General features: G+C 55.8%; 1 protein-coding gene across 9 annotated transcripts in view; it reads right to left on the reverse strand.

Annotated features, from left to right (window-relative positions):
• The window catches only part of LOC141726335 (uncharacterized), a 29,864-nt gene extending 9,551 nt beyond the window's left edge, over nt 1–20,313 (reverse strand). For 2 of the 9 annotated variants that reach the window (XM_074531150.1, XM_074531142.1), the window contains exons 1-6: nt 19,820–20,313; nt 19,450–19,591; nt 18,622–19,204; nt 18,407–18,527; nt 16,679–18,068; nt 13,665–13,805 (exon numbers count right to left, since the gene is read on the reverse strand). In XM_074531150.1, the coding sequence (XP_074387251.1) occupies nt 18,423–18,527; nt 18,622–19,204; nt 19,450–19,591; nt 19,820–19,913 (924 nt within the window). In that variant the 5' untranslated portion in view covers nt 19,914–20,313 and the 3' untranslated portion in view covers nt 13,665–13,805; nt 16,679–18,068; nt 18,407–18,422. Of the gene's footprint in view, nt 1–3,040; nt 3,277–3,647; nt 3,771–7,133; nt 8,675–12,593; nt 13,005–13,027; nt 13,806–16,678; nt 18,069–18,406; nt 18,528–18,621; nt 19,205–19,449; nt 19,592–19,819 lie in introns of those variants that run through there. The other 7 variants (XM_074531125.1, XM_074531153.1, XM_074531157.1 and 4 more) reach the window with 7 other exon arrangements.
• Nucleotides 20,314–24,006: the final 3,693 nt, after the last annotated feature.

Raw genomic sequence — 24,006 nt, forward strand, 5'->3', positions numbered from 1 at the left:
GGGGTCCCTGGGGGGTGGGGGGGGGGTTAGGTAGGGCCCCCTCCGGAGGAGGGGGTCCCGGGGGGGGCGGGGCGGGCCCCCTCCGGGGGAGGGGGCCCCGGGGGAGGGGGGCGGGGCGGAGGGGGGGCATTCCCCCCTCCTGGCCCCGCCCCCCTCCCCCGGGTCCCCTCCTCCGGACGGGGTCCCGGCCCTGCCCCCTCCCGGGAGCCCCTCCTCCGGACCGGGGCCCGGGGGGGAGGGAGGGGGGGCGGGTGGGGTGGGGGGGCCGGACGGGGAGGGCCGTTCGTGTGTGTGCTTATACGTGTACTTGTGTTTCACGGCGCAGAGTGACGTGCCCCCCTCTGCTTCCCCCCCCACCCCACCCGCCCCCCCTCCCCCCCCGGGCCCCGGTCCGGAGGAGGGGTCCCCGGGAGGGGGCAGGGCCGGGACCCCGTCCGGAGGAGGGGACCCGGGGGAGGGGGGCGGGGCCAGGAGGGGGGAATGCCCCCCCTCCGCCCCGCCCCCCTCCCCCGGGCCCCCTCCCCCGGAGGGGGCCCGCCCCGCCCCCCCCGGGGCCCCCTCCCCCGGAGGGGGCCCTACCTACCCCCCCCCACCCCCCAGGGACCCCCTCCTAATGAGGGGGCCCCTTCCTAACCCCCCCCAAGGACCCCCTCCTAACGAGGGGACCCTTCCTGACCCCCCCTCAGGACCCCGTCCTAATGACGGGGTCCCCCACCCCGGGACCCCCTTCAAACAAGGGGGTCCCCAAACCCGACCCCCCATCCCGGGACCCCCTCCAAACGAGGGGCTCCCGTGGGATGGGGGAAGCGGAGCCCCGGCGGCGCCCCCTGCGTTCACAACCATGGAACTGCAGGGGGACACCTGCGGGGCTCCAGCGGGGCCGGGGGCGCCGGACTCCGGCCCTCTGGGCTTTATTATTGTCCGGAACCCCCAGCCCCGCGGCTGAGAGGAAAGAAGGAACGGAGAGAACGGCAAGAGAGGAGGGATAGCAGGGAGGAAAGTGAAAGGGAAGGGAAAGGCTGGAAAGGGACAGACGGACAGCGGACAGAGAAGGGAGAGAGGGGGAATAGAAAGGAGTAAGTGGAAGAGGAGGGTAGGGTCTAGGGGATAAAGAAGAAGAATACAGAGAGGAGAAGGAAGAGTAGAGGAGGGGACAGGAGGGGAGGCCGAAAGGGGAGGAGAGGAAAGGGGGGAAGAGAGAGAAGGGGAATACAGAGAGGAAAAGGAACGGCAGAGGGGGAGACAGGAGGGGAGGCCGAAAGAGGAGGGAAAGGAGTCGGCTTTGAGGAGGAGAGAAAAGGGGGGAGAGAGAAAAGCAGAGAAAGAAGGGGAATACAAGCAGGAGAAAGGAAAGGTAGAGAAGGGAAGAGGAAGGGAGAAAAAGCCGCGGAGCGGGGACAGAACCCACCCGTCCGCACCGAGCTCCGAGTGAGCAAATGGCGGTTAACGAGATTACCGGATCTTAAATAACCTCGGCCACGCCCCGCGCAGCCGCGCTGAGGTCCCGCACACCTGAGCCGGTCCCGGGACCCGCCCCGCACACCTGAGCCGGAGTCGGGACCGCCCCCGGCCCCGCCTTCACGTAGCTCTGGCCCCGCCTCACGTAGCTCTGGCCCCGCCCCCGATCCCCGCCTCACGTAGTTCTGGCCCCGCCTCCGGCCCCGCCTTCACGTAGCTCTGGCCCCGCCTCCGGCCCCGCCTTCACGTAGCTCTGGCCCCGCCTCACGTAGCTCTAGCCCCGCCCCCGAGCTCCGCCTCACGTAGCTCTGGCCACGCCCCCAAGCCCCGCCTCACGTAGCTCTGGCCCCGCCCCCGAGCTCCGCCTCACGTAGTTCTGGCCCCGCCTCCAAGCCCCGCCTCACGTAGCCCAGGGCCCGCCCCGACTCCGCCCCGCCCTGCCCGGGATGGGAGCGGGGCCGTCGCTGGCGGTCCCGCCCGTGTCACACACACCGGCCCCGCCCGTGTCCCCCACACCGGTCCCGTCCGTCGCACCGGGCCGAACCGGGGCTGCTCCCGGCGCTGCGCGGAGCCCCGAGCGCTGAGGCGGGGCCGGGATGGGCCGGGGTTCTGGCTCGGCTCCTGTCGGTGTCGGCTGCCGGGGGGTCCCGAGCGGTGCCGCCTCTCCCGCGGCGGGCGCGGTGTGGGGCGGGGATCGGGACCGGGACGGCCGCGGGCGGCGGGAGCCCCAGAACGGAGGCTCCACACGGACGGAACCGGGAACCGGCCGGGGCGGGGGGAGCCCCAGGACCCTCAGACCCCGCCGCATTCCCGGTGCCACGGAATCATTTCCCAGTGCAGGCCGAGGAGTCTTTATGAGAAAACTCAAAACTCAAGGATACGGGATCTGAGGGGAGGGGAGAGATTCTGGTATAAATTCAAAACACATTGCAAAAAATAAATCTATAGAGCAGCCCATGTGCTCTCCCAGCCTGGTTTCTGTGTGCTCGTCTGTGATTCCAACTGCTCCCATGGGATTTTCAGCCTGTGGGGCTGCACTGCCTTGCCCGGTGCTAAGCACCACAGGAAACAATGGGAAAACCCTCGGGATCAGGCTGTGGAGCCTCTCAGTAGCCGTGTCCCAAAAGTCTGGCAGTGCCCAGCGCCTCTGGCTGCAATTTGAGGGGTCCCAGCACAGGCCTCTGGCACAGGGCCCCTTGCTTCCCCAAGTTCCCTTTAACCAGGATGATTTTTGGGCTAGGAGCACCCAAGGCCAGCAGAACTGGCCTTAACCACTTTTTTTTTTTGTGGGACCTCTCCTCTCTCTTCCTCACCAAATTCCCACTGTCAAAAGCCATCCCCTCAGTCTCTCCAAGGAACTGAACTTGGATTTCCCAATCCAGCAGGGCAGAAATGCTGCTGTCCTTATTGTATATCCTAACTGCAGTAATTGCTTAAGAAATAATAGAAAGGAATTAAAGGAATGAAGAGAAAATAAGAGCTGCCAGCTCCAACCCCTTATCAATAATTTGCTTTAATTAACCAACTCAAACAAAGTCATTCACACCACATTGATACAGTATGACTCTTTTTAATGGAGTTACAGATGAATATTGCAGAATGTAAAAAACTTTAAAAAGCCAGAAACTCTTTTAAGATATAGACAGTGTGCAGCTGCAGAGAGTCTTGGGATTCAGGAGAAAAATGCCCAAGTTTTCAGTCTGTAGCATCTTCCACTCTGTGGTCCCTGGCAGCAAACGTGGCTTCAGCCTCAGGAAGGCACAGGGAGTCAGGGATGTCACCGATCCTGGTGCCACCTCAGCCTTTCAGCAGCACAGTCTGCAGGGAGAGAGAACAAACGGGTCAGAATGGACGGCCTAATTCCAGAAAATCATCCCAATCCATACAGCACTGGGCAGAGCTGTAAGAACTTCCCAAAGGTTCATTTCCCTGAGGACTGAGGGCCCCAAGCTAAAGGCACAGGCCGGGCCTGCCATGGACAGACTATGGGAAGCCCAGAAGGAAAAAGCTGCTGGGCCAATTCCATCCAACATTCCAAAATCAGGCTCCTCACCCGCAGTACAGAAAACCCCTCTGGGGCGGAGCAGCCAAAAAAGCCACCTCTGCACTTCCCAGAGATATAACAGGAGAGCCCTCAGTGCAATGCCTGTGAGTGCAGTGGGGCTGGCACACAAACATTCTGTGCTTACCTTTCAATGGAGTCAATAGTGAAACAGAACAAATCTCTCTTGTAGTCCAGGCTCCTTGAGGTGCACCTGTAGATGCTGCCGAGGGTCTTTGAGCAGCCAGAGCAGAATAAGGTTTCTACTAAGCTGTAATGGAGAAATAACATTGATTAAAAAAAAAATAAAATAAAAGGAAGCACCTCACCCCATCCCTTTCCTTAAAAAAACCCCCAAAAAACCCCAAAACAAAACGCCAAACAATCATGCATTATCATTTCTTGAGGCATTCATTCTTGCTTTACACAGTGTAAATTATGAGCACTCATCTTTCAGCCTGAATTTGCAGCAGCTCCTCAGGCTGACTGACCTCAGCAAGCCCTGATCAGAATCACTACAGATCAGAATCACTACAGATCAGAATCACTACAGATCAGGATCACGACATTGTGGTAGGGACCTCAAAGCCCATCCCATCGCAGCCCTGCCATGGCAGGGACACTCCCACTGTCCCAGCTGCTCCCAGCCCCAGTGTCCAGCCTGGCCTTGGGCACTGCCAGGGATCCAGGGCAGCCACAGCTGTGCCAGGGCCTGCCCACCCTCACAGGGAAAACTTCTTCTGATACTGAATCCAAACCTGCCTTCCTTCATGCTGAGGCCATTCCCCTTGTCCAGCCCTGCCTGTCCCTGTGAGGAATCCCTGTCCCTCAGCCCACACAGCACACCGCACACAAATGAGAGTTCCAGGCCCACACCGGCACTGCGGGCCCTGCACCGGGGCTGTCCCGGGATCCCCGCCCGCCCCGGGGCTGTGTGAGCAGCAAAGGCTGGGTGTGCGCTGTGAGGCACAGGGACAGGCTGTGGTGTCCGTGTGAGGCACAGGGACAGGCTGTGGTGTCCGTGTGAGGCACAGGACAGGCCCTGGTGTCCCTGTGAGGCACAGGACAGGCTCTGGTGTCCCTGTGAGGTACAGGACAGGCTGTGCTGTATGGCACAGGGACCATTTTTTGTGTACCCTGTAAGGGATAATGTGTCACCAAAGCCTGGCCTGACACACAAAGGGTGTCCAGGCCTGCCTGCAGCTGGAGCTGACAGCTGAGGGCACAGCTCTGTCACCCACAGCCCTGGGCTGCTGAAACCTCTTGGACACAATAAACTGCATTTTGGAGAGCTGCCTGGGGCCCTGCATCCCTCATTTTGGCTCTTATCAGTGAGGTTTGCCAAAACCCTTCCTGCCTGTCCCTCAGTGCCCGCTCTGGACATGCACGTGCTCCTTTCTGTGCCTGCCCCTGGCCCCCATGTCCCCTCTCTGTGTCCTGGGTGCCTCAGGTGCCCCGTGCACCTCCAGGTGCCAGCAGCACCCAGGGGAGCTGGCCCCAAAGCCCCAAACTGGGGGCACCAAACTGGGCCAGGCACCCCCAGCCCCTCCGGCCACGAGCTGGAGCTGGGCAGGGCCAGGGTCCCAGACAATTCCCCACCTGTCAGGAAATGCCACAGCTTTGTCCCAGAAAGGAGAGAGTCCTGCAGCTTTGGTCCAGTAAAGGGAGAGGCACTGGGGAACGTGCCCAAGGGGGTTTTTCCTTCCCCCTTTCTTTCTCTCCCTCTCTCTCCTGGTTCTTTCTCTCATTCTCTCTCCTGCTTTTTTCTCTTTCTCTCCCTCCCTCCCTCTCTGTCCCATCCTCTCTCCCTCTTCTATTTTTTTCTCTTTCTCTCCCTCTCTCCCATTTTTTTCCTCTCTCTCTCCCATTTTATTCTCTCTATCCTTCTCTCTCTCAATCTCCCTCAGTTTTTTCTCTTTCCCTCCCTCCCTCTCTCTTCTCTCCTATTTTATTCTCCTTCTGTATCTCTCTTTCCCCCCCTGTATTTTTTCTCTCTCTCTCCCTCCTTCCCTCATTTTTTTTTCTCTCTTTCTCTCCCTCCTTCCCTCATTTTTTTTTCTCTCTTTTTCTCTCTCTCCCTCATTGTCTCCCTCTCTTTCTCTCCCGTTTTTTTCCCTCTCTCTCTCTCTCTCTCTCTCTCCCCTGGGTTTTCCTCTCTTTCTCTCTCTCTCCCATTTTTTTTTTCTCTCTCTTGTTCTCTCTCTTTTTCTTCCTTGCTTTCTCTCTCTCTCTCCTCTCCCTTGCTCTCAGTACTGCAGCCTCCTTTAATCCCAAACTCCCAAACCTTCCCAAACCACCTGCCCCATTTCCCCCCTGACTCCTCTCAGGTGCCCTGAATTACCAGAGGTGATGAGCCCAGCAGCCCCAGGGACTGGCAGGGCAATGCCTGAATGATTCTGGGATTCCAAGAGGTTCCTGGGGAGCAGAGGCACGGTGCAGGTGCCCAGATGTGAGTGCTGCTGCCCCAGGATGTCTCCAGCAGCCTTCACTGCACTCCCCAGCTTTGTGCACGTCTCTTGAACAGCCAAGGGCAGGGATGGGCCTGCACCCATCAGGAAATGGAGTTTGTGCACCAAGGGATGTGTGCAGGGCCATGAAGCGCTGCCTGTGCAGGGATTGCCTGGCACCCATCAGGAAATGGAGTTTGTGGGGTAAGGGATGTGTGCAGGGCCATGAAGCGCTGCCTGTGCAGGGATTGCCTGGCACCCATCAGGAGATGGAGTTTGTGCACCAAGGGATGTGTGCAGGGCCATGGAGCGCTGCCTGTGCAGTGTCAGGCCTGGCACCCATCAGGAGATGCAGTTTGTACACCAAGGGATGTGTGCAGGGCCATGAAGCACTGCCTGCCCAGCCCTGCCTCAGGGATTTCCTCTGCTGGGCTCCCCACAGCCAGCAGGGCCTGTGTGACACCCCAAACCCGTTTGCACGTTTGGAAACCCTCCCCTGGCAGCAGGAAGCACTCAGGGATCCCATGGCAAACTGGCTGAGCTCTGTGCCCCACTGCCTTCACGTGGCACTGCGGGCCAGTGCCATTCACACACACAGAGCCCAAACATCCCTGCAGCCCTGGGATGGCACAGAGCCACAGGGATGGCAGGGCTGGCACAGAAATGCTCTGGCTGTTCCCGTGCACTCCCGAGGAGGGTGAAGGTCAGGGGTTACTGCAGCCCCTGCAAAGGTCCTGGCTGTCACCAGCTGATCTTTAAGGTCACAAGTGTCAGCCCCAGTTGGAGTTACCCTGGGCAGCTGCCAGGAGCCCTGGGGGTGTTTGGCTGCTTGTGAGGACAGAGCCCTGCAGCCCTGGAGATGTTTGTGAGGGGATGGACAATGCCCTGCAGCCCTGGAGATGTTTGGTTGGGGTAGACCTGGAATTCAGGGGCATTCCTGATATCCTCATGCTCCTCCCAGAGTTCATTTCTGTTGGAACACATGGGCAATGTGTCCATCACACTCCACCTTTAAGAAAGATAGCAAAACTGTGGGCAAAGATGGAAATGTTTAGCTTTCAAAGGTTAAAGGTGGTGCATGAAGCTGGAAAGCTCACCTTTGAAGGAATGTGAATATAATAAGTTAAGTGCTTAAGAGCTTGGAAGTGATAAAAGCAAACCAACAAAGAGTTGTTTTCAAAATTAACTTTCTTTCTTTTTTTTTTTTTTAAACAAGACCCAAATTTCATGCATAATGCACTGACTGTTACTGTCCTGGATATTTGCTACCTTTTTTTTGGAAAAAAAGCAGAGGAAGATACTTTCTGAATGAAACTAGAGCTAGATCAAAATAAACTCTGCATTGCTCTGTGAAATAAACTGTCAGTATTCCCCTGCCAGTCTGTCCTTGTTTTGTGTTATGGCACTACACAGAGGCTCCCACTGCCCAATCCAGAGAGTTCTCCCATGATTTTCTGTCATGCTCAGCAGCTCATTTTAACCCCAGAGGTTGAAAATCCCTGGGAGCGGTTGGAATCAAGAGCAAATCACACAAAAAACAGGCTGGGAGAGAATATGAAACCTTCCAGAGATTTACTTTTCCTACTGCTTTTTTAATTTAACGCAGGACCCCTCTCTTCCCCCTAGACCCCATATTTTTAACTCGGGGTTTTTTTTCTCAAAAAGAATTCCCTGCCTAGGCTGGGAAAAAAAACCCCTCCAAATTATTTAGGGGATTTGGGATGGGTTCAGTTGGTCAGTAGGAGCAAAAACTTGGCAAGAAATTCCTTATCTCTTGGGTCCAGCGAGAGGCTCAACGTGAACACGAGTGAAAATACATTCAAAAATAACAATAAAACAAATAAAAATAAAAGCAATAATAATATAAACAACAATAATATAAAATAAATTTTAAAACAAAAATAATTTTAGCTATTGAAGCCCCAGTGGCGCTGCAGTTCCGCCGGCGGCCACCGGAGGGCGCTTCTCTGCACCGCCGCGCTGTGTCCGCCAGGCGGCGCCCGCGGGGCTTGGCGGGTCCCGGGGCTCCTCCCGTTCCCAGCCGCGATCCCGGTCCCGATATCCCGGTTCTGATGCCGGTCCCGGTTCTGATCCCGATGACAGGTGAGCACGGCACAGGGAGGGAACACGGCCGGGCGCCATCCCTGTCCCTGCAGCGTCCAAGCCCGGCCCTGCCCTCCCTCACACAACGTCCCGTGCCGCCTTCGTGGCCGCCTTCGGCGCCGGGTTCTGTGCCACGGTGGTGGCGTCGCCGGTGGACGTGGTGAAGACGCGGTGCATGAACGGCAGCCCCGGGCAGTACCGCAATGCCCTGAGCTGCCTGCTGGCCCTGCTCATGCAGGACGGCCCCGCCGGCCTCTACAAGGGGTGAGTTCAGCTCCTGCGGACCGGTCGCGGCACAGCGCCCCAAACACCCCGAGCCGCGGGGCAGGATTTGGGGGATCCCCGCTCTGGGGATGTCCCCGCACGTCCCCTGAGCCCCGTTTGTGCCGGCACAGCTTCGTCCCGTCCTTGCTGCGGCTGGAACGTGGTGATGTTCGTGTCCTACGAGCGGCTGCAGCGCCTGATGGTGCTGGCACAGCCGGCGCTGGCCTGAGCCCGCGGCGCCCCGGGCCGCCCGGCGAGGCTCACATCGATTACATTCATCGCATCCATTCCATTCATTGCCGGAGCGCCGGGGAGCAGCGGAGCCACGGGCCCGGGGAGGGACGCGAGGAGGAGGAGGATGCTGGAGGAGGAGAAGCGCGGGAGAACAGAGGCTTTCAGAGAAGAGTTTTTAGGGACGGAGGAAAAAATGTTTGTTGGCTTTGCAGCCGGGAAGAGCAGCGCTTCCCGAGGGCGGGGGTGTGGGCAGGCGGGACCAAGCTGAGGGCCAGGGAATTCCCGTTGTTCCTCACTGGCGCTTCCAATAAATAGCCCCTGTGGGGCCTGATCACAGCGTGGCTCAGGGTTTTCTTTGCCTTTTTGGGGTGTTCAGGGTCATTGTCCAGCTCTGCGTGTGATACTAGCCCAGCACATTCTCTGTCACTGCCGGGGCACTGAACAACTTCCCACTGATTGATCTCTGATTATTCGGGTCATTGTCACAATCACCAACCACACCGAGGCAGCAGATCCTTGACCCACGGCAATCTCTCTAAAGGCTCAGATGGTCCCTTTATGGGACAGTGAAGATGTGTATCCTGAGCAGGAGAGGACACAGAATTCCCTTTCCCTGTTTCCCAAGCTGGGAATTGCTCTCTCCCCATGGGTAACTGGCAGGAACAAGGTTCCCTCTGCTGTCACTCCATCTTCAGCACCCTCATTTGTCACAGACACTCAGCTCTGTTTCAGGGACTCCCGTCAGACACACCGATGGCTGTGATCAGAAGCAATTCCAGGCGGTTTTAGCCCCGGGAGCAGCAGCAATGGCCAAGGACAGCTGCTGTCCCGGGACAAGGCGGCCGGGCTGCGGTTCCGTGCCCAGCCCCGTGCCCGCCCTGCAGAACGCGGGGTCGCTCTCTCCGCCCCGTCCCTGTGCCGGGATCGGGACAATGCCCTGGCTCGGGCAGGGCACGGCGCCCTCGGGTGCGGCCGGAGGGGGACAGGGGCGCGCAGGGGCCGCCCGGGCGGGGCGGCACCCACAGGGCCGCGTGTGCTGCGGCGCCGCTGGCGGAGCCCGCTGCTGAGCGGGACGGGTCTGTGCCGGCACTCGCGGCTCGCTGCGATCGCGCTCCGTGGAGCGAAACCCGCGCCGCGCTCCGGCTGCGCTGGGATGGGACGGGCTCCGCTCTCGGCAGGCAGCGGGACGGGGTCCCTGTGCCACCCCCACGGGTCCCACAGAGAAGCTGCTCCTGTGGCCGAGGAACAGCGGGGAAACTGAACAGTCCTGAGGGAAACCGACGGAAAAACAACTTTGGTTTGGGTTTGGACTTGACATTTTCCCCCGGCCCCCACCTGATCCGGGTGTTTTGCCTTAGGGAACAAGAGACAGAAGGGGGAATGGGGCAACAGATAATTTGTTACCCCAAAAGGGACGAGCTTATTTCTGTTAATTCCCGAAACACCTGGAATGATTTGGGTCTCGGAAACATCTGGGAGCCTCCCTGTGAATCCTGGGTGGGGGCCGAGGTTATAAAAGGAGGAAAGGATGGAGGCAGGGGGGGTTCGGGGGGGCGAGGAGCCAGCGCTGCCTTGGGGATTTGCATCTGGAAGCGGCCACCAGTTTCCTGCTGGGAAATCCTGGAAAGAGAACTCGGTGAGAAATGCGAATGCTGCAGCTGGAGCGCTGAGAGGGGAGAGTCTGCAGGGAATGTGTCTGGTGAGTCTCCTCATGCCCCATATCTGATGCTGGGCTGGCACCGGGGGCACCTCATTCCCATTTAAACTCTCCCGAAATGCACTTAAATTACAAACTGGACTGCAAAAGGCACGTGGGAAGCTTTGGGTCCATAAGGGAATGCTCTAGGGATTTGTGCAGCCTCCGACCTGCACAAATAACTCCCTGCTCCCACAGAAACCCGCTGGCTCTAGGGCAGGAGTGGCAGCAAAGCGGCAGCTCCAGTGCCACCCCAATAAGTGACTGTCCTTGGGGCTCTCGGGGCCGGGAGGGAATGCTGTCCCTGCCCCTGGGGGAAAGCAGGAGCAGGATCAGCGCTGCAGCTGGGTCTGCTCCTGCTCTCTGTCTCCAGGGTGCCCTGGAGGGCTCTGGCTCGGGATAATCTGTGTGTGAGAGCTTCCCGTGCCTGTGCCCAACCCCTCTGGGGACAGAACGTGCCCAAAAGCTCCATTAACCCTTTCCCTTTCTGTGTGTGTGAGAGCTTCCCGTGCCTGTGCCCAGCCCCTCTGGGGACAGAATGTGCCCAAAAGCTCCATTAACCCTTTTCTCTGTGTGTGAGAGCTTCCCGTGCCCTGTGCCAACCCCTCTGGGACAGAATGTGCCCAAAAAGCTCCATTAACCCTTTCCCTTCTGCTGGCAGGGCAGCGTGTGAGCCCAGGGCATCCTCCCTGGAGCAGGGACAGCCGAGGATGAGCCGCAGGGATTCAGCCATCAGAGCAGGTGAGGATGGATCTCTTTGTGCTTGGCAATTGCTCTGCTGGTTTAATGTCACACTGCAGTGCCCTCCAGCCCCTGTGCCCTGCAGCAGCACCCACAGCCCCTGGGCTGGGCAGGGAACAGCTCTGGGAGGGAAATGGATGTGCAGGAAATTTCCAGAGTTTGACAGAAGGCTCACATAGTGTGGATCTGTATGGAAATTCTGGGATAAGAAATGCTGACTTAGAAATGGCACGGAATAGGGCAGGCATTGCTGAGAGAGAACTGGAGCTAGAAACAAGTTTTAAAGGATGGTTTGTAAATAAGACTGGATACCTTAGAGAAATAGAACTATGAAAGATGCATTGTAATGAGATTCACAAGGGGTAATTTTAGATGATTGTCTTTAAGGCACTTACAGCATGGTGTGGCAGAAGCTGACAGGCCAAGAAACACTTACAGTGTATTGGAATTAGGAAACAGCTGGCTGTTGATTGTGATGGGTGAATTCTAACATCTGTATTGTCTCTCTCCACCCTTCACATGAGACTAAACATGGGATCCAAGTTTTTAAAATGCCTCTCAGTTGCCCCATGTCTGGGTCAGAAAAGAGAATAATCTGATAAACTGTGCTTTGTGTGAGGAAGATTTATCAGATTCCTTCCAACCTTCTCTGGGGTTTTTGTGCCAAAGGGGCTCTGAGCCCAGAGCCACACAGGGTGTCTGTGCCTGCATCCATGTCAGTGACATTTGCCAAGTGTGACAGGACAGCAGAAACACCCTGGGTTTGTTGGGCAGAGATGGAACATGGAGGTGTCTGTGCCAGCAGGGTGTGAGTGCTGCCAGCCTGGGCTGTGGTGCCTCTGTCCCTCAGCAGCCAGGGCAGGGAGGGAAGTGCAGGTGAGGCAATTTTGGCTGTTTCAGACTGCTTGGTGCAGACCTGGCAGCACTGGCAGAACAGCTTTCCTCCTCCTTTCTGTCCATCCCTGAGCGGAACATTGAGATGATGCTGCACTGAGCCCTCTCGTTTGTGGGTGTTGTTTGGTTGGTTTGTTTGGGTTTTTCTGTTTTTAATGTATTTCTAAGTGGTGCAGTGAGGAGCAAGGTGCTGGTTACATGATTTCTGACTGACACATCACAGAAATGGGCACAGGTGAGTGCAGGTGCTTCCTGGCACAGCCACTGTGCCATCCTGAGTGAGGGTTTCCAGCCCCAGCTGCCCGTGCACAGCTCCTCACTGCTCAGTCACTGTGAGCAGCTCCCTCCCTTCCTGGGCACATCCCTGCAGTGGGAGCAGAGTCCCCTGACCCCTGCAGGAATTCCCTGCTCCTCTGGAGAGGGGTGAGACCAAAGCTTGGGGGCAAAGGACAACAGCCCAAACCAGGGCCCTTGTGGCCCTGATGCATCCAGGACAGCGTGTTTGCCTTGTTCCCAGCACTGGTGAATCTAAACAAGATTTATTTTTGACAAGACTGCCTGTTCCTTCACTTCTCCAGCTCTCCCCCCACACCTGGCTCTGCAGCTGTAGCTCACCCTGCCCTGGCTGTGGCTGATAAAAAATCATTTTTGTAGCAGCAATCCATTCTTGTAAAGAGCACAGAGTGTACAGTGCAGTAGAGAAAAATCCATCCAAATAAGGGACTCTGCCTTCCTGCTGTTCCTGTAGCTCTCCTTCCTGCTTTCACCTGGGCTGGCAGGATGGGCAGGGCCCATATTTATCATATGAAAGTGTGTTACTGAATTTGTCCAGAAGTTGTGATTACAGACACTCATTTTCTGACAGAAAGCATTTTCCCTTTGCCTTTCCCCTGCTGTTCCCAGGTGCTGCCCAGGCTGTCTCTCTGTGCTCCCAGAGGAAGGGCAGCCCCTGCCTGGCCTGCCCAGCCCAGCTGGATGGGACAGGGCTGTGTGGCCTGGCAGGGCAGGGACAGCTGGCTGTGCTCTGGAGTGCCTTGGGACCTTCCCCTGGCAGCGTTGGAGGGGTTTCTCTTTGGGATTGCTTGTGAGGCACCATTCCCTTTGTACACAGCCCAGTGCTGAAGGACTGACAAGTGAGATGTGAGATAAAAATGGTTCTGGTAAATGAGGCAAAGAATGCAATAAGAAAAATGAGCTTACTTTTAATGTCTGAAATGGTTGGGAATAGAAATGCTGGGAAAGGGCACTTTTATGTTTGAATTGGTGTCACCTCTCATGGATAAAACCCCACAGTGAGCCAGCAGAGCACAAGTGTGAAAGCTGGATCCTTTGACTTCCACAGTGCAATAATTTTCTTTTCCTCCTCTCTTTCAGGATAGCAGAAATCCCCAAACTCCTCCCAGCGTTGCCCAAACCTTTGGTGTTTGAGCAGCCCCAGCCCAGCCGTGCCCTGCTGTGGGTGAGTCAGAGGCACCCAGGGCTCCTCCTGCCCTCTCTGCTGCCCTCACTGCCTGGGGCTGCCACTGCTGCCAGCCCAGCCGGGGCTGCTCACAGGGCAGGCTGAGGGAAGGGACAGGCCCTGACTCCGTGGGGCACAGGGCTCGTTTGTTATTTTATTGTATCTGTGGCATTAAACTATGCTAAAAGAATAGAAGAAAGGATCTCATCAGCAGGCCAGGTAAGAGTAGAAAAAGAAGGAATGAATGCCAAAGGCTTGTGGCTGGGACAGAGAGTGTGAGCCAGCTGACTGTGATTGGCCATTAATTAGAAACAGCCACAGACCTACCTGCTTTATCTATTATTTTTCTGTTCATGCCTGTGTGTTGTATTTTTACATCAATCCAAGCTTCTTCCCAGGCTGCAGATCAAATCTTTGGGTGTCTCTGGAAGTTTCTGGTTTTCCAATTCCCACATCTCCCCTCTCTCTCTGCATTAAGAAATTTTATTAATAGATTTATATGGATAACTTGTAATTGGTGTATTGATTAGGTAAGTAAAGAATGGATTTCTTTGAGTAGTGACAAATACAAAGTATTTAAACTTGAAACTTTAGTTGAAGTTATTTGAATGTTTGGTTTAGGTTGGTTCATTGGTCAAGTTGTATAATTAAAAGTAAACAAACTAAATAGAGGCATAATATTTGATTGAATTTTATATTTATAGGTTATTATTTAATAAGAATTTTATACTATTGATTTTTATATTTATAAAGACACTTAAAGTTAACAGTTTTTGGTGGGTGTAATACAAGATGTTAGGTGTAAGTTGGAATTTTTGTGTCATTTACATTTGCATTTACATTGATTTTTTAGTGCTGGAGTTGTCAGTGTGGTTTCTGTGTGATGTGGTTTTATGTTTTTTATGGAAATTTACCTGGGTTTTTTGTGCTTGCTGAGATGTAGGTAAACTTTATGTTTTCATCTGAGAAATAAACTACTGATGCATCTTGGTTTATAAAATTGCATAGAGATTTGTGAGATACTTATTTAAGATGTTATTATTATAATTTTTTGTTATAAGTATGGAGAAATATTAGATTAAAATAATGTATGCAGTAAAGAAAAAATAATTAGGAATTATTTAGATTATATATAATTAGTAACATGTGAAATGATATATTTATTAAGTATTAAAATATTGTATATTATTTTAGAGTTTGTAACAGTTGATAAATTTTAAATTAGTGGAAGGTTCCATAATTGTTAAAAATAGGTTTAGTTGTTATATTGAAAAAGTCAGTGTGTTAAGTTAAAATTATTTGAAATTTATTTTTGATAAAGCAAACATTTGGGATTTTTGTTAATTATTTTATTTCGGTAGAATTAGGGTTTGATTGTAGTTTAAACTGTAATTGGTGGATATTACTTAATGTATTTTTATGTAATGTTTTTAAAAATAGTAGTTATGAGTAAAAATTTTAGGATTAAGGATTAATTAAATCATTTAATAATTGGGTTTTTAAAAGTATTTTTAGAACAGAGATGTTTTGAGTATAGTAAACTTATTTTTTCAAGATTTGAAAGTGGTTACAGACCGATTGTGAGTTTGGATTTGGATACTGAGAGTGTGAGGGGGCAGGAAATGTAGCTGTAGGAGAGGCTGAATACTTAGTATGAAACTTAGAAAAATAAATTAATGTTGTAGTTGGATTTTTTATAGAAGTGTTTTTGTAATAATAATAACTGAGGAAAGTGATAGGATTAATAGTTTGGAGGAGGTTTTTAATGAAGTTTTTTGTTAAATTTGAAAAATATATAAAATGATGAGATAATATTAGGTTAAATGACAGAGTTAGTGTAGAGATTAGTTAGGGAGTTCACTTGGTTTCAGAGATGTATAAGTAGTTAGAGAATAAAAAAGTGGGATTTTGAAATGATGTGGTTTTGGTAATTACATAAAGAGATGGTAAAGTATGTGAAAGTCAGTTGTAAATATTACAATAAAATTTTATAAATTATGTTTATTATAAAATTAATAATTTTCTATAATTAGCCTATTAGTACTAAGTGTTTGGGAGAACCTAAGGTAACTTTCTAAAAATATTTATGTACTAGGGAAATAGAGTAAAATTTTAAAATAGTATGATATTAATAGTAATTGCTATTTTTTTGGTGGTATTTACAAAAGATAAAAACTAGACATTGTAATGAAGAACAGATTTTTTATGAAATGAATGATGTAATCAACTGTATTTTTTTACTTATGAATAGGTGTTTGTTAGAGTTATTGTAGTTGTTTTAATTTGAGTTGTTTTACTTTTTTAAGAAAATCAACTATATAGTTTGGAAAAATGATTTATAATAAAATTTAGGATAAGTTTCATTAAATAAGATTTAGAATTAATTAATTCTGATAGTAAGCAATAATAAACCTAATTTTATTAGACCATTACAGCGATAAAATGAAATTTAAGACTATTTAGACTTAAATGTAGTGAAGTTTAATTTTGTTTGATTTTATTAATACTTGAGTTACTGTAGGTTGTTATTTATAAATATTGAAGTTTTGAAAGTGTTTTGGAGAAACCTTAGATTGTTGGGTTACTATTACTACCTATATCCTTACATGGTGGTTTTATTTATTGGGAGCTATATTTCTTGGTAAAGATTTTTATTTATGTTCTATTTAGAATGGTACTAATTTGTATAATGGGGTTTTCTGTATTTAGGATATTGATTAGACTGTTCTATATTTTTGTGGGCTTTGAGTAATATTTATGTATAGGTTTTTGATATTTGAATAATTTTTAATGGTTTGTGTTACTTTTTAAAAAGTTTTTGATTTAGAATTTGAAGAGTATTTGGTGTTTGGAGGAAACAAATTTGGAGTTATTTTTGGATATGGTTGAACTGTATTTTTAATGTTAATAAGGTCTACATTTGGTACATTAGCTTGATTTTTTTGTTTGGTTGTGGGGAGGGTCTCTTGTGTAAGCCTGAGACTGGTATTAGGACTTTTTGTCTAATGTTTTATGAGTCTGTTAAGGAGGAGGTGTTATTTAAAGTTTTATAAAATATCCTGAGAATCAGTTAAAATGATGGAAGAATCATTATGGTAATTTAAGAGTGTTATGTTTAAAGTTAAAGAGTTATGTCTTTTTTAATAACTTGAAATAAGGTGAGCCCAATCTACTTTTTCTGCCCCCACGAATGGCATGACCTGTGCCAACTGCTCACAATTCACCCAACCAAAATCAAGAGCAAATGTTGGCTGGGCTTTAAGAACTTGAAATAGCTTAGAAGAAAAATAAATAACTTTTTTCGCCTGTGTTTTGTTTTTTCCTTCAGATGCTGGACTTACCTCTGTGGATGTGTGCTGAGCTCTCACTGCAGGAACCCGTCAGGCCTCGGTGGCTGTGAGTTCGTGCTCTTCTCACTGGGGAATTGGAAATAATACATTAATTAATTGCAGAATTAATTGAATTTATGAACCCTTTCCCCTTTTGTGCCCCGCTGTGTGGGACAGGGGCAGAGAGAGCGAGCAGAGGAGCGGCCGGGGCTGGAGAGGGGCAGAGAAAGGCAGAGGGACCTCCCTGGTGTCCCCAGGGCACTGTGGGGAACAGAAGGGACACCGTGAGGGCAAGGGCAGGCGGGGAGGGGACAGCTTGGGGCCAAACCCGGGTTCACCTGCAGGGAAATGAGTCAGGGATGGTTTGGAGGGAAGAGCTGAGGGGATGAGTCCGCCCAGCTCGGCCCAAGTGGGAGCAGAGGTGAAGGCCAATCCAAAGCCAGCCCTGCTCAACCTCGGAGTCCCAGAATAAATTCTACAAACTGCCCATTGAGGGACTAAAAATACATAAAAACAGAACCAGGAGCAAACCAGAAGGTTCCTGGGAATCCCATTACAGTGTTGCCACAGCCTTTTTAACAGGTTTTTTATCACAACGCTGCCTTTCTCTGTTGGGATCGTTCACTCTGTGGGCTGTGGGGTTTTTGGGTCTGAGCTCCCTCACGGTGGCCCTGACACCCTGAGGAGCGGGGAGGGAAAGCAGAGTCAGGGCTGCTGGCAGGGCAGGGCAGGGGGTTCTACCCCAGAGCAGATCCAGCGGCTGCCCCCAGCCTGGCCAGGAGGGATCTGCTCTGGCTCCTGCAGGGAAGGAATGTTCCCAGCTGATTCAGCCGGCATTGCAGCGGCCTCACCTTCCGATCCAGGTGACATCGCAGCGGCCTCATCTCATCTCCCGATTCAGGTGACATTCCAGTGGCCTCATCTCTCGATCCAGGTGACATTCCAGCGGCCTCATCTCCCGATCCAGCCGGCATCCCAGCGGCCTCACCTCCCGGCACTTCCCCAGGCCTCCTCCTGCCCCTCCTGCTCCTAGCTCCTGCCCGTTCTGAGGGGAATTTGTCCCACCAGCAGCAGGGGAAGGACACCAGCTGCCACCCTGGGACTTGGATTGTCCCCCTGGGGAATGCTGGCTACTGGGATTTAGAGCATTCCATGTATTTGACTGCTGAAATTTCCTAGCCCAGGGGGAGTTTTAGCTGACAGGCCAGCACAAAGATTGTTCTCTATGTGGTGCCTGGATTTGGGGTTTGCTATCAGCTTTGCTAGTTCAGGTGAGTTGTACCCACAGCCCCACATTCCCTGATGAATAACCTGACAGCGCCTCATGGAGAGTGGAAATTCCCATGCAGAGGTACCACTTTTGCACCAGCTGTGTCAGGAGCCAGCAGAGGTTCCAGGGAAGCTGAGTGGGATCAGGACAAGGACAGGTCTATATTCCATAGAACTTGCTGTTTAAAACCCTCATCCCCCATCTCCCCTGATGTCCCTGGGGTCACTTGGCAGAGTTCCCTGGAACCCAGCTGATTTCACCCCCCAACCCTGGAGCTCGGGCTCCAGTTGATATTTTAAAGCAGGACAAGGCAGTGGCTGGATGCACTCCCAGCCTGTGCTGAGGCAGCACACCTCTCCCTGCAGAAGCCCAGCTCCTTTCAGAGCCTCAGCAGCAGCCTCTACACATTCTTTCCCCTCAGGAAAAGGGATGCATATCCCTGCCTTCAGCACGCATCCAGTGGGACCTACCTGCAAAAGCTTTCCTTCACTTCTGCACTTCCAGCTGGTTCCCTGGGAAGTTCCAAACTTCATCCCAGTTGAACATCTGATTTTGAGGCATCTCCAAAGTATACTGCTTGGGATTCAATACCTGTGAGGGAAGATGGCTTTGGCTTTAGCGCTGCTGAGGGATGATGGCCTCAGGCTGGAAAGGAGAGAGGAGATTTGGGGTGGCTGAGACATACCTGGGAGCTGTGCGGGAGCTCTGGGAGGTCGGAAACAGGAACTGCTGTCTGAGCCCCTCTGCAAACGGTCTGTGCCTCCATTCCAGGTAATGCCAGCTGCTCCTTGGGGTCCTTCTGGGCTGTCGGTGGTGTCTGTCCGGGCTGAGGCATCTCCGTGTGCCTCTTCAGAGCAGCCCCTGGCTGAGGGGCCGCAGGCAGCGCTTTAGCCGTGTCTGTGCCAGCGCTGTCCCGGTGCCCACACCGAGATGTGTGTTCGGCACGCTGCAGGCACAGCTCCTCCTGCAGATCCCTAGGACGCGAGGGCTGCCAGCCCTTCGGGGGCTTCTGGCCTCCTCCAGGCCCACACCAGGTACAGCCGCAGCGGGAGCAGCAGCCCCAGTCCTGGTCGTTCGGCGAGGATCCCCCGAGGATGCTGACACGGAGCAGGGGGATGCGGGCGCTGTGGCTCTCACAGGGGAGCGCGGTGTCCCGGTACTGGGGAGCGCGGTGGCCGCGGTGCTGCCGGGCCGGGATCGGTGTCTCCGCAGGGCTGAGGGGCGGCGCCGTGTCCGCCAGGGGGCGCCCCGCAGGACGGGCGGCGGCGCTGAGGGAGCGGTGATGCCGATGGGGTCCCGCGGCTGCCACAGGCGATTCCCCCGCCCTACCCGTTTCCAGCCGTGATCCAGCGGCTGCTCCAGGGAAGCGCCGTCCTCCTGGCGCCCAGCCCCATCATAGCCCCGGCTCCCCACGGCCCAGAACCCCGGCGGGACCCCAGATCTGTACCGAGCAGAGTAGGAGGAGCAGTACCTGGCTCGGTCCCAGCGCCCATTCCGGAGCGGCTCTTCCTACCTGTAGCGATGCCGGTCTGGTCCTGGTCCTATTCTCACCTCGATCATCCGGCTCCGGCGGGACCCCAGTCCCGCACTGGCCGCAGCCGGAGGAGCACTACCGGCCACGGTCCGAGCAGCCATGCCGGAGCGGCTCTTTCCACCTGCAACGATACCGGTCCCGATCCCAGTCCCAATCCGGCCTCAACCATCCAGCCGTAGCATCCACACCCTGCCCGCCTCCCATAGGAGACACCAGCAGAACCAGGACCGGAATCCCCGAGCCCGGATCCCGGTCTCACCTAGCCCCCATACCCTGTCCGCCTCCCACAGCAGACACCGGCAGGACCAGGACCCGAAGCTCCGGGCCCAGCTCCCGATCCCGGTCTTACCTGAGCACCTCGGGCTCCACGCAGCACCAGCCCCCGATCCGGATCTCCTCGCAGCGCTCCGACCGACGCTCCCGCAGCATCCCGAGCAAAGCATCCCCCGAAGAAAACGGAACAGGCGCGGATTGGCCGGCTTTTATGGGCGGGAGGGGGGCGGGAGAGGGGCGGGGCGGGGAGGCGGGGCCCCGGGGGCGGGGCCGGCACAGGTGTGAGGGGCGGGGCGTGCACAGGTGTGAGCGATCCCAGTGCGTCTGCGCGGGGCGGGGCCTTGGGGAATTTAAGGCGCGGAGAGGGCCGAGCGGAGCCATTTGCTCCTCGGAGGTCCGGTGGGTGAGGGTGCTGTCGGTCGGGGCTCTATATCTCTGTTCCTCTATATTTTTCTCTGTATTTCTTTTCTTTTGTGTTTCTGTTTCTCTACACCTCTCCTTTCTCCCCTCCCTTCCTCCCCTCCCCCACCCCCCACACCCACCCCCCCCCCTAACCCCCCCCCCTCCCTCTCCCCCCTAGCCCTCCCCTCCCTCCCCCCCTACGGCCGCCCCCCGCCCCCCGCTCCCATCCCACCTCCCTATTCCCTCACTCACCCCTACCCTACTCATCCCTACCTTACCCTACCCTATTCCTCCATCCTCTCCCTTCCCTCGCCGCCCCGCCTTCCGCCGCGCCCCTCCGCCCCGCCCCGCCCCCTGCTGCCCCGCCCTTCCGCCCCGCCCCGTCCCCCGCTGCCCCGCCCACCCCGACCGCTCCCCCCTTCCCCTCGCGTACCCCCCCGCTCCCCTATTCTCGTTCTGTATTCCCCGCTCTCCTTCTTTCCTCGCAGCTGCGGGGCTCGGGGTGCCGGGCAATAATAAAGCCCTGAGGGCCGGAGCCCGGCGCCCCCGCCCTCGCTGGGGCCCCCACACGGGGCGGAGCCGCTCTGCGGTCCCCCCATTCCAGTTCAATACACCGCCCCACACCGCCGGGGTTCCGGCTGTCCCTACATCACACTGGGGGGTGCGGGCGGGGGGTGCGGGTTACAGCGGCCCCCTCGTTAGGAGGGGTCCGGGGGGGTGGTGGGGGGGTTAGGAAGGGGCCCCCTCATTAGGAGGGGGTCCCTGGGGGGTGGGGGGGGGGTTAGGTAGGGCCCCCTCCGGAGGAGGGGGTCCCGGGGGGGGGCGGGGCGGGCCCCCTCCGGGGGAGGGGGCCCCGGGGGAGGGGGGCGGGGCGGAGGGGGGGCATTCCCCCCTCCTGGCCCCGCCCCCCTCCCCCGGGCCCCCTCCTCCGGACGGGGTCCCGGCCCTGCCCCCTCCCGGGAACCCCTCCTCCGGACCGGGGCCCGGGGGGGAGGGAGGGGGGGCGGGTGGGGTGGGGGGGCCGGACGGGGAGGGCCGTTCGTGTGTGTGCTTATACGTGTACTTGTGTTTCACGGCGCAGAGTGACGTGCCCCCCTCTGCTTCCCCCCCACCCCACCCGCCCCCCCCTCCCCCCCCGGGCCCCGGTCCGGAGGAGGGGCCCCCGGGAGGGGGCAGGGCCGGGACCCCGTCCGGAGGAGGGGGCCCGGGGGAGGGGGGCGGGGCCAGGAGGGGGGAATGCCCCCCCTCCGCCCCGCCCCCCTCCCCCGGGCCCCCTCCCCCGGAGGGGGCCCGCCCCGCCCCCCCCCGGGGCCCCCTCCCCCGGAGGGGGCCCTACCTACCCCCCCCCACCCCCCAGGGACCCCCTCCTAATGAGGGGGCCCCTTCCTAACCCCCCCCAAGGACCCCCTCCTAACGAGGGGACCCTTCCTGACCCCCCCTCAGGACCCCGTCCTAATGACGGGGTCCCCCACCCCGGGACCCCCTTCAAACAAGGGGGTCCCCAAACCCGACCCCCCATCCCGGGACCCCCTCCAAACGAGGGGCCCCCGTGGGATGGGGGAAGCGGAGCCCCGGCGGCGCCCCCTGCGTTCACAACCATGGAACTGCAGGGGGACACCAGCGGGGCTCCAGCGGGGCCGGGGGCGCCGGACTCCGGCCCTCTGGGCTTTATTATTGTCCGGAACCCCCAGCCCCGCGGCTGAGAGGAAAGAAGGAACGGAGAGAACGGCAAGAGAGGAGGGATAGCAGGGAGGAAAGTGAAAGGGAAGGGAAAGGCTGGAAAGGGACAGACGGACAGCGGACAGAGAAGGGAGAGAGGGGGAACAGAAAGGAGTAGGGGGAAGAGGAGGGTAGGGTCTAGGGGACAAAGAAGAAGAATACAGAGAGGAGAAGGAAAAGTAGAGGAGGGGACAGGAGGGGAGGCCGAAAGGGGAGGAGAGGAAAGGAGGGAAGAGAGAGAAGGGGAATATAGAGAGGAAAAGGAACGGCAGAGGAGGAGACGCCGAAAGAGGAGGGAAAGGAGTCGGCTTTGAGGAGGAGAGAAAAGGGGGGAGAGAGAAAAGCAGAGAAAGAAGGGGAATACAAGCAGGAGAAAGGAAAGGTAGAGAAGGGAAGAGGAAGGGAGAAAAAGCCGCGGAGCGGGGACAGAACCCACCCGTCCGCACCGAGCTCCGAGTGAGCAAATGGCGGTTAACGAGATTACCGGATCTTAAATAACCTCGGCCACGCCCCGCGCAGCCGCGCTGAGGTCCCGCACACCTGAGCCGGAGTCGGGACCGCCCCCGGCCCCGCCTTCACGTAGCTCTGGCCCCGCCTCACGTAGCTCTGGCCCCGCCCCGATCCCCGCCTCACGTAGTTCTGGCCCCGCCTCCGGCCCCGCCTTCACGTAGCTCTGGCCCCGCCTCCGGCCCCGCCTTCACGTAGCTCTGGCCCCGCCTCACGTAGCTCTGGCCCCGCCCCCGAGCTCCGCCTCACGTAGCTCTGGCCACGCCCCCAAGCCCCGCCCCACGTAGTTCTGGCCCCGCCCCCGAGCTCCGCCTCACGTAGCTCTGGCCCCGCCCCCAAGCCCCGCCTCACGTAGTTCTGGGCCCGCCCCGACTCCGCCCCGCCCCGCCCTGCCCGGGATGGGAGCGGGGCCATCGCTGGCGGTCCCGCCCGTGTCACACACACCGGCCCCGCCCGTGTCCCCCACACCGGCCCCGCCCGTGTGCCCCACACCGGCCCCGCCCGTGTCCCCCACACCGGTCCCGCCCGTGCCCCTCACGCCGGCCCCGCCCGTGTCCCCCACACCGGTCCCATCCGTCGCACCGGGCCGAACCGGGGCTGCTCCCGGCGCTGCGCGGAGCCCCGAGCGCTGAGGCGGGGCCGGGATGGGCCGGGGTTCTGGCTCGGCTCCTGTCGGTGTCGGCTGCCGGGGGGTCCCGAGCGGTGCCGCCTCTCCCGCGGCGGGCGCGGTGTGGGGCGGGGATCGGGACCGGGACGGCCGCGGGCGGCGGGAGCCCCAGAACGGAGGCTCCACACGGACGGAACCGGGAACCGGCCGGGGCGGGGGGAGCCCCAGGACCCTCAGATCCCGCCGCATTCCCGGTGCCACGGAATCATTTCCCAGTGCAGGCCGAGGAGTCTTTATGAGAAAACTCAAAACTCAAGGATACGGGATCTGAGGGGAGGGGAGAGATTCTGGTATAAATTCAAAACACATTGCAAAAAATAAATCTATAGAGCAGCCCATGTGCTCTCCCAGCCTGGTTTCTGTGTGCTCGTCTGTGATTCCAGCTGCTCCCATGGGATTTTCAGCCTGTGGGGCTGCACTGCCTTGCCCGGTGCTAAGCACGACAGGAAACAATGGGAAAACCCTCGGGATCAGGCCGTGGAGCCTCTCAGTCACCGTGTCCCAAAAGTCTGGCAGTGCCCAGCGCCTCTGGCTGCAATTTGAGGGGTCCCAGCACGGGCCTCTGGCACAGGGCCCCTTGCTTCCCCAAGTTCCCTTTAACCAGGATGATTTTTGGGCTAGGAGCACCCAAAGCCAGCAGAACTGGCCTTAACCACTTTTTTTTTGTGGGACCTCTCCTCTCTCTTCCTCACCAAATTCCCACTGTCAAAAGCCATCCCCTCAGTCTCTCCAAGGAACTGAGCTTGGATTTCCCAATCCAGCAGGGCAGAAATGCTGCTGTCCTTATTGTATATCCTAACTGCAGTAATTGCTTAAGAAATAATAGAAAGGAATTAAAGGAATGAAGAGAAAATAAGAGCTGCCAGCTCCAACCCCTTATCAATAATTTGCTTTAATTAACCAACTCAAAGTCATTCACACCACATTGATACAGTATGACTCTTTTTAATGGAGTTACAGATGAATAT

This window comes from Zonotrichia albicollis, chromosome 2 (assembly GCF_047830755.1).
Source record: "Zonotrichia albicollis isolate bZonAlb1 chromosome 2, bZonAlb1.hap1, whole genome shotgun sequence".
Classification (NCBI taxonomy): Eukaryota; Metazoa; Chordata; class Aves; order Passeriformes; family Passerellidae; genus Zonotrichia; species Zonotrichia albicollis.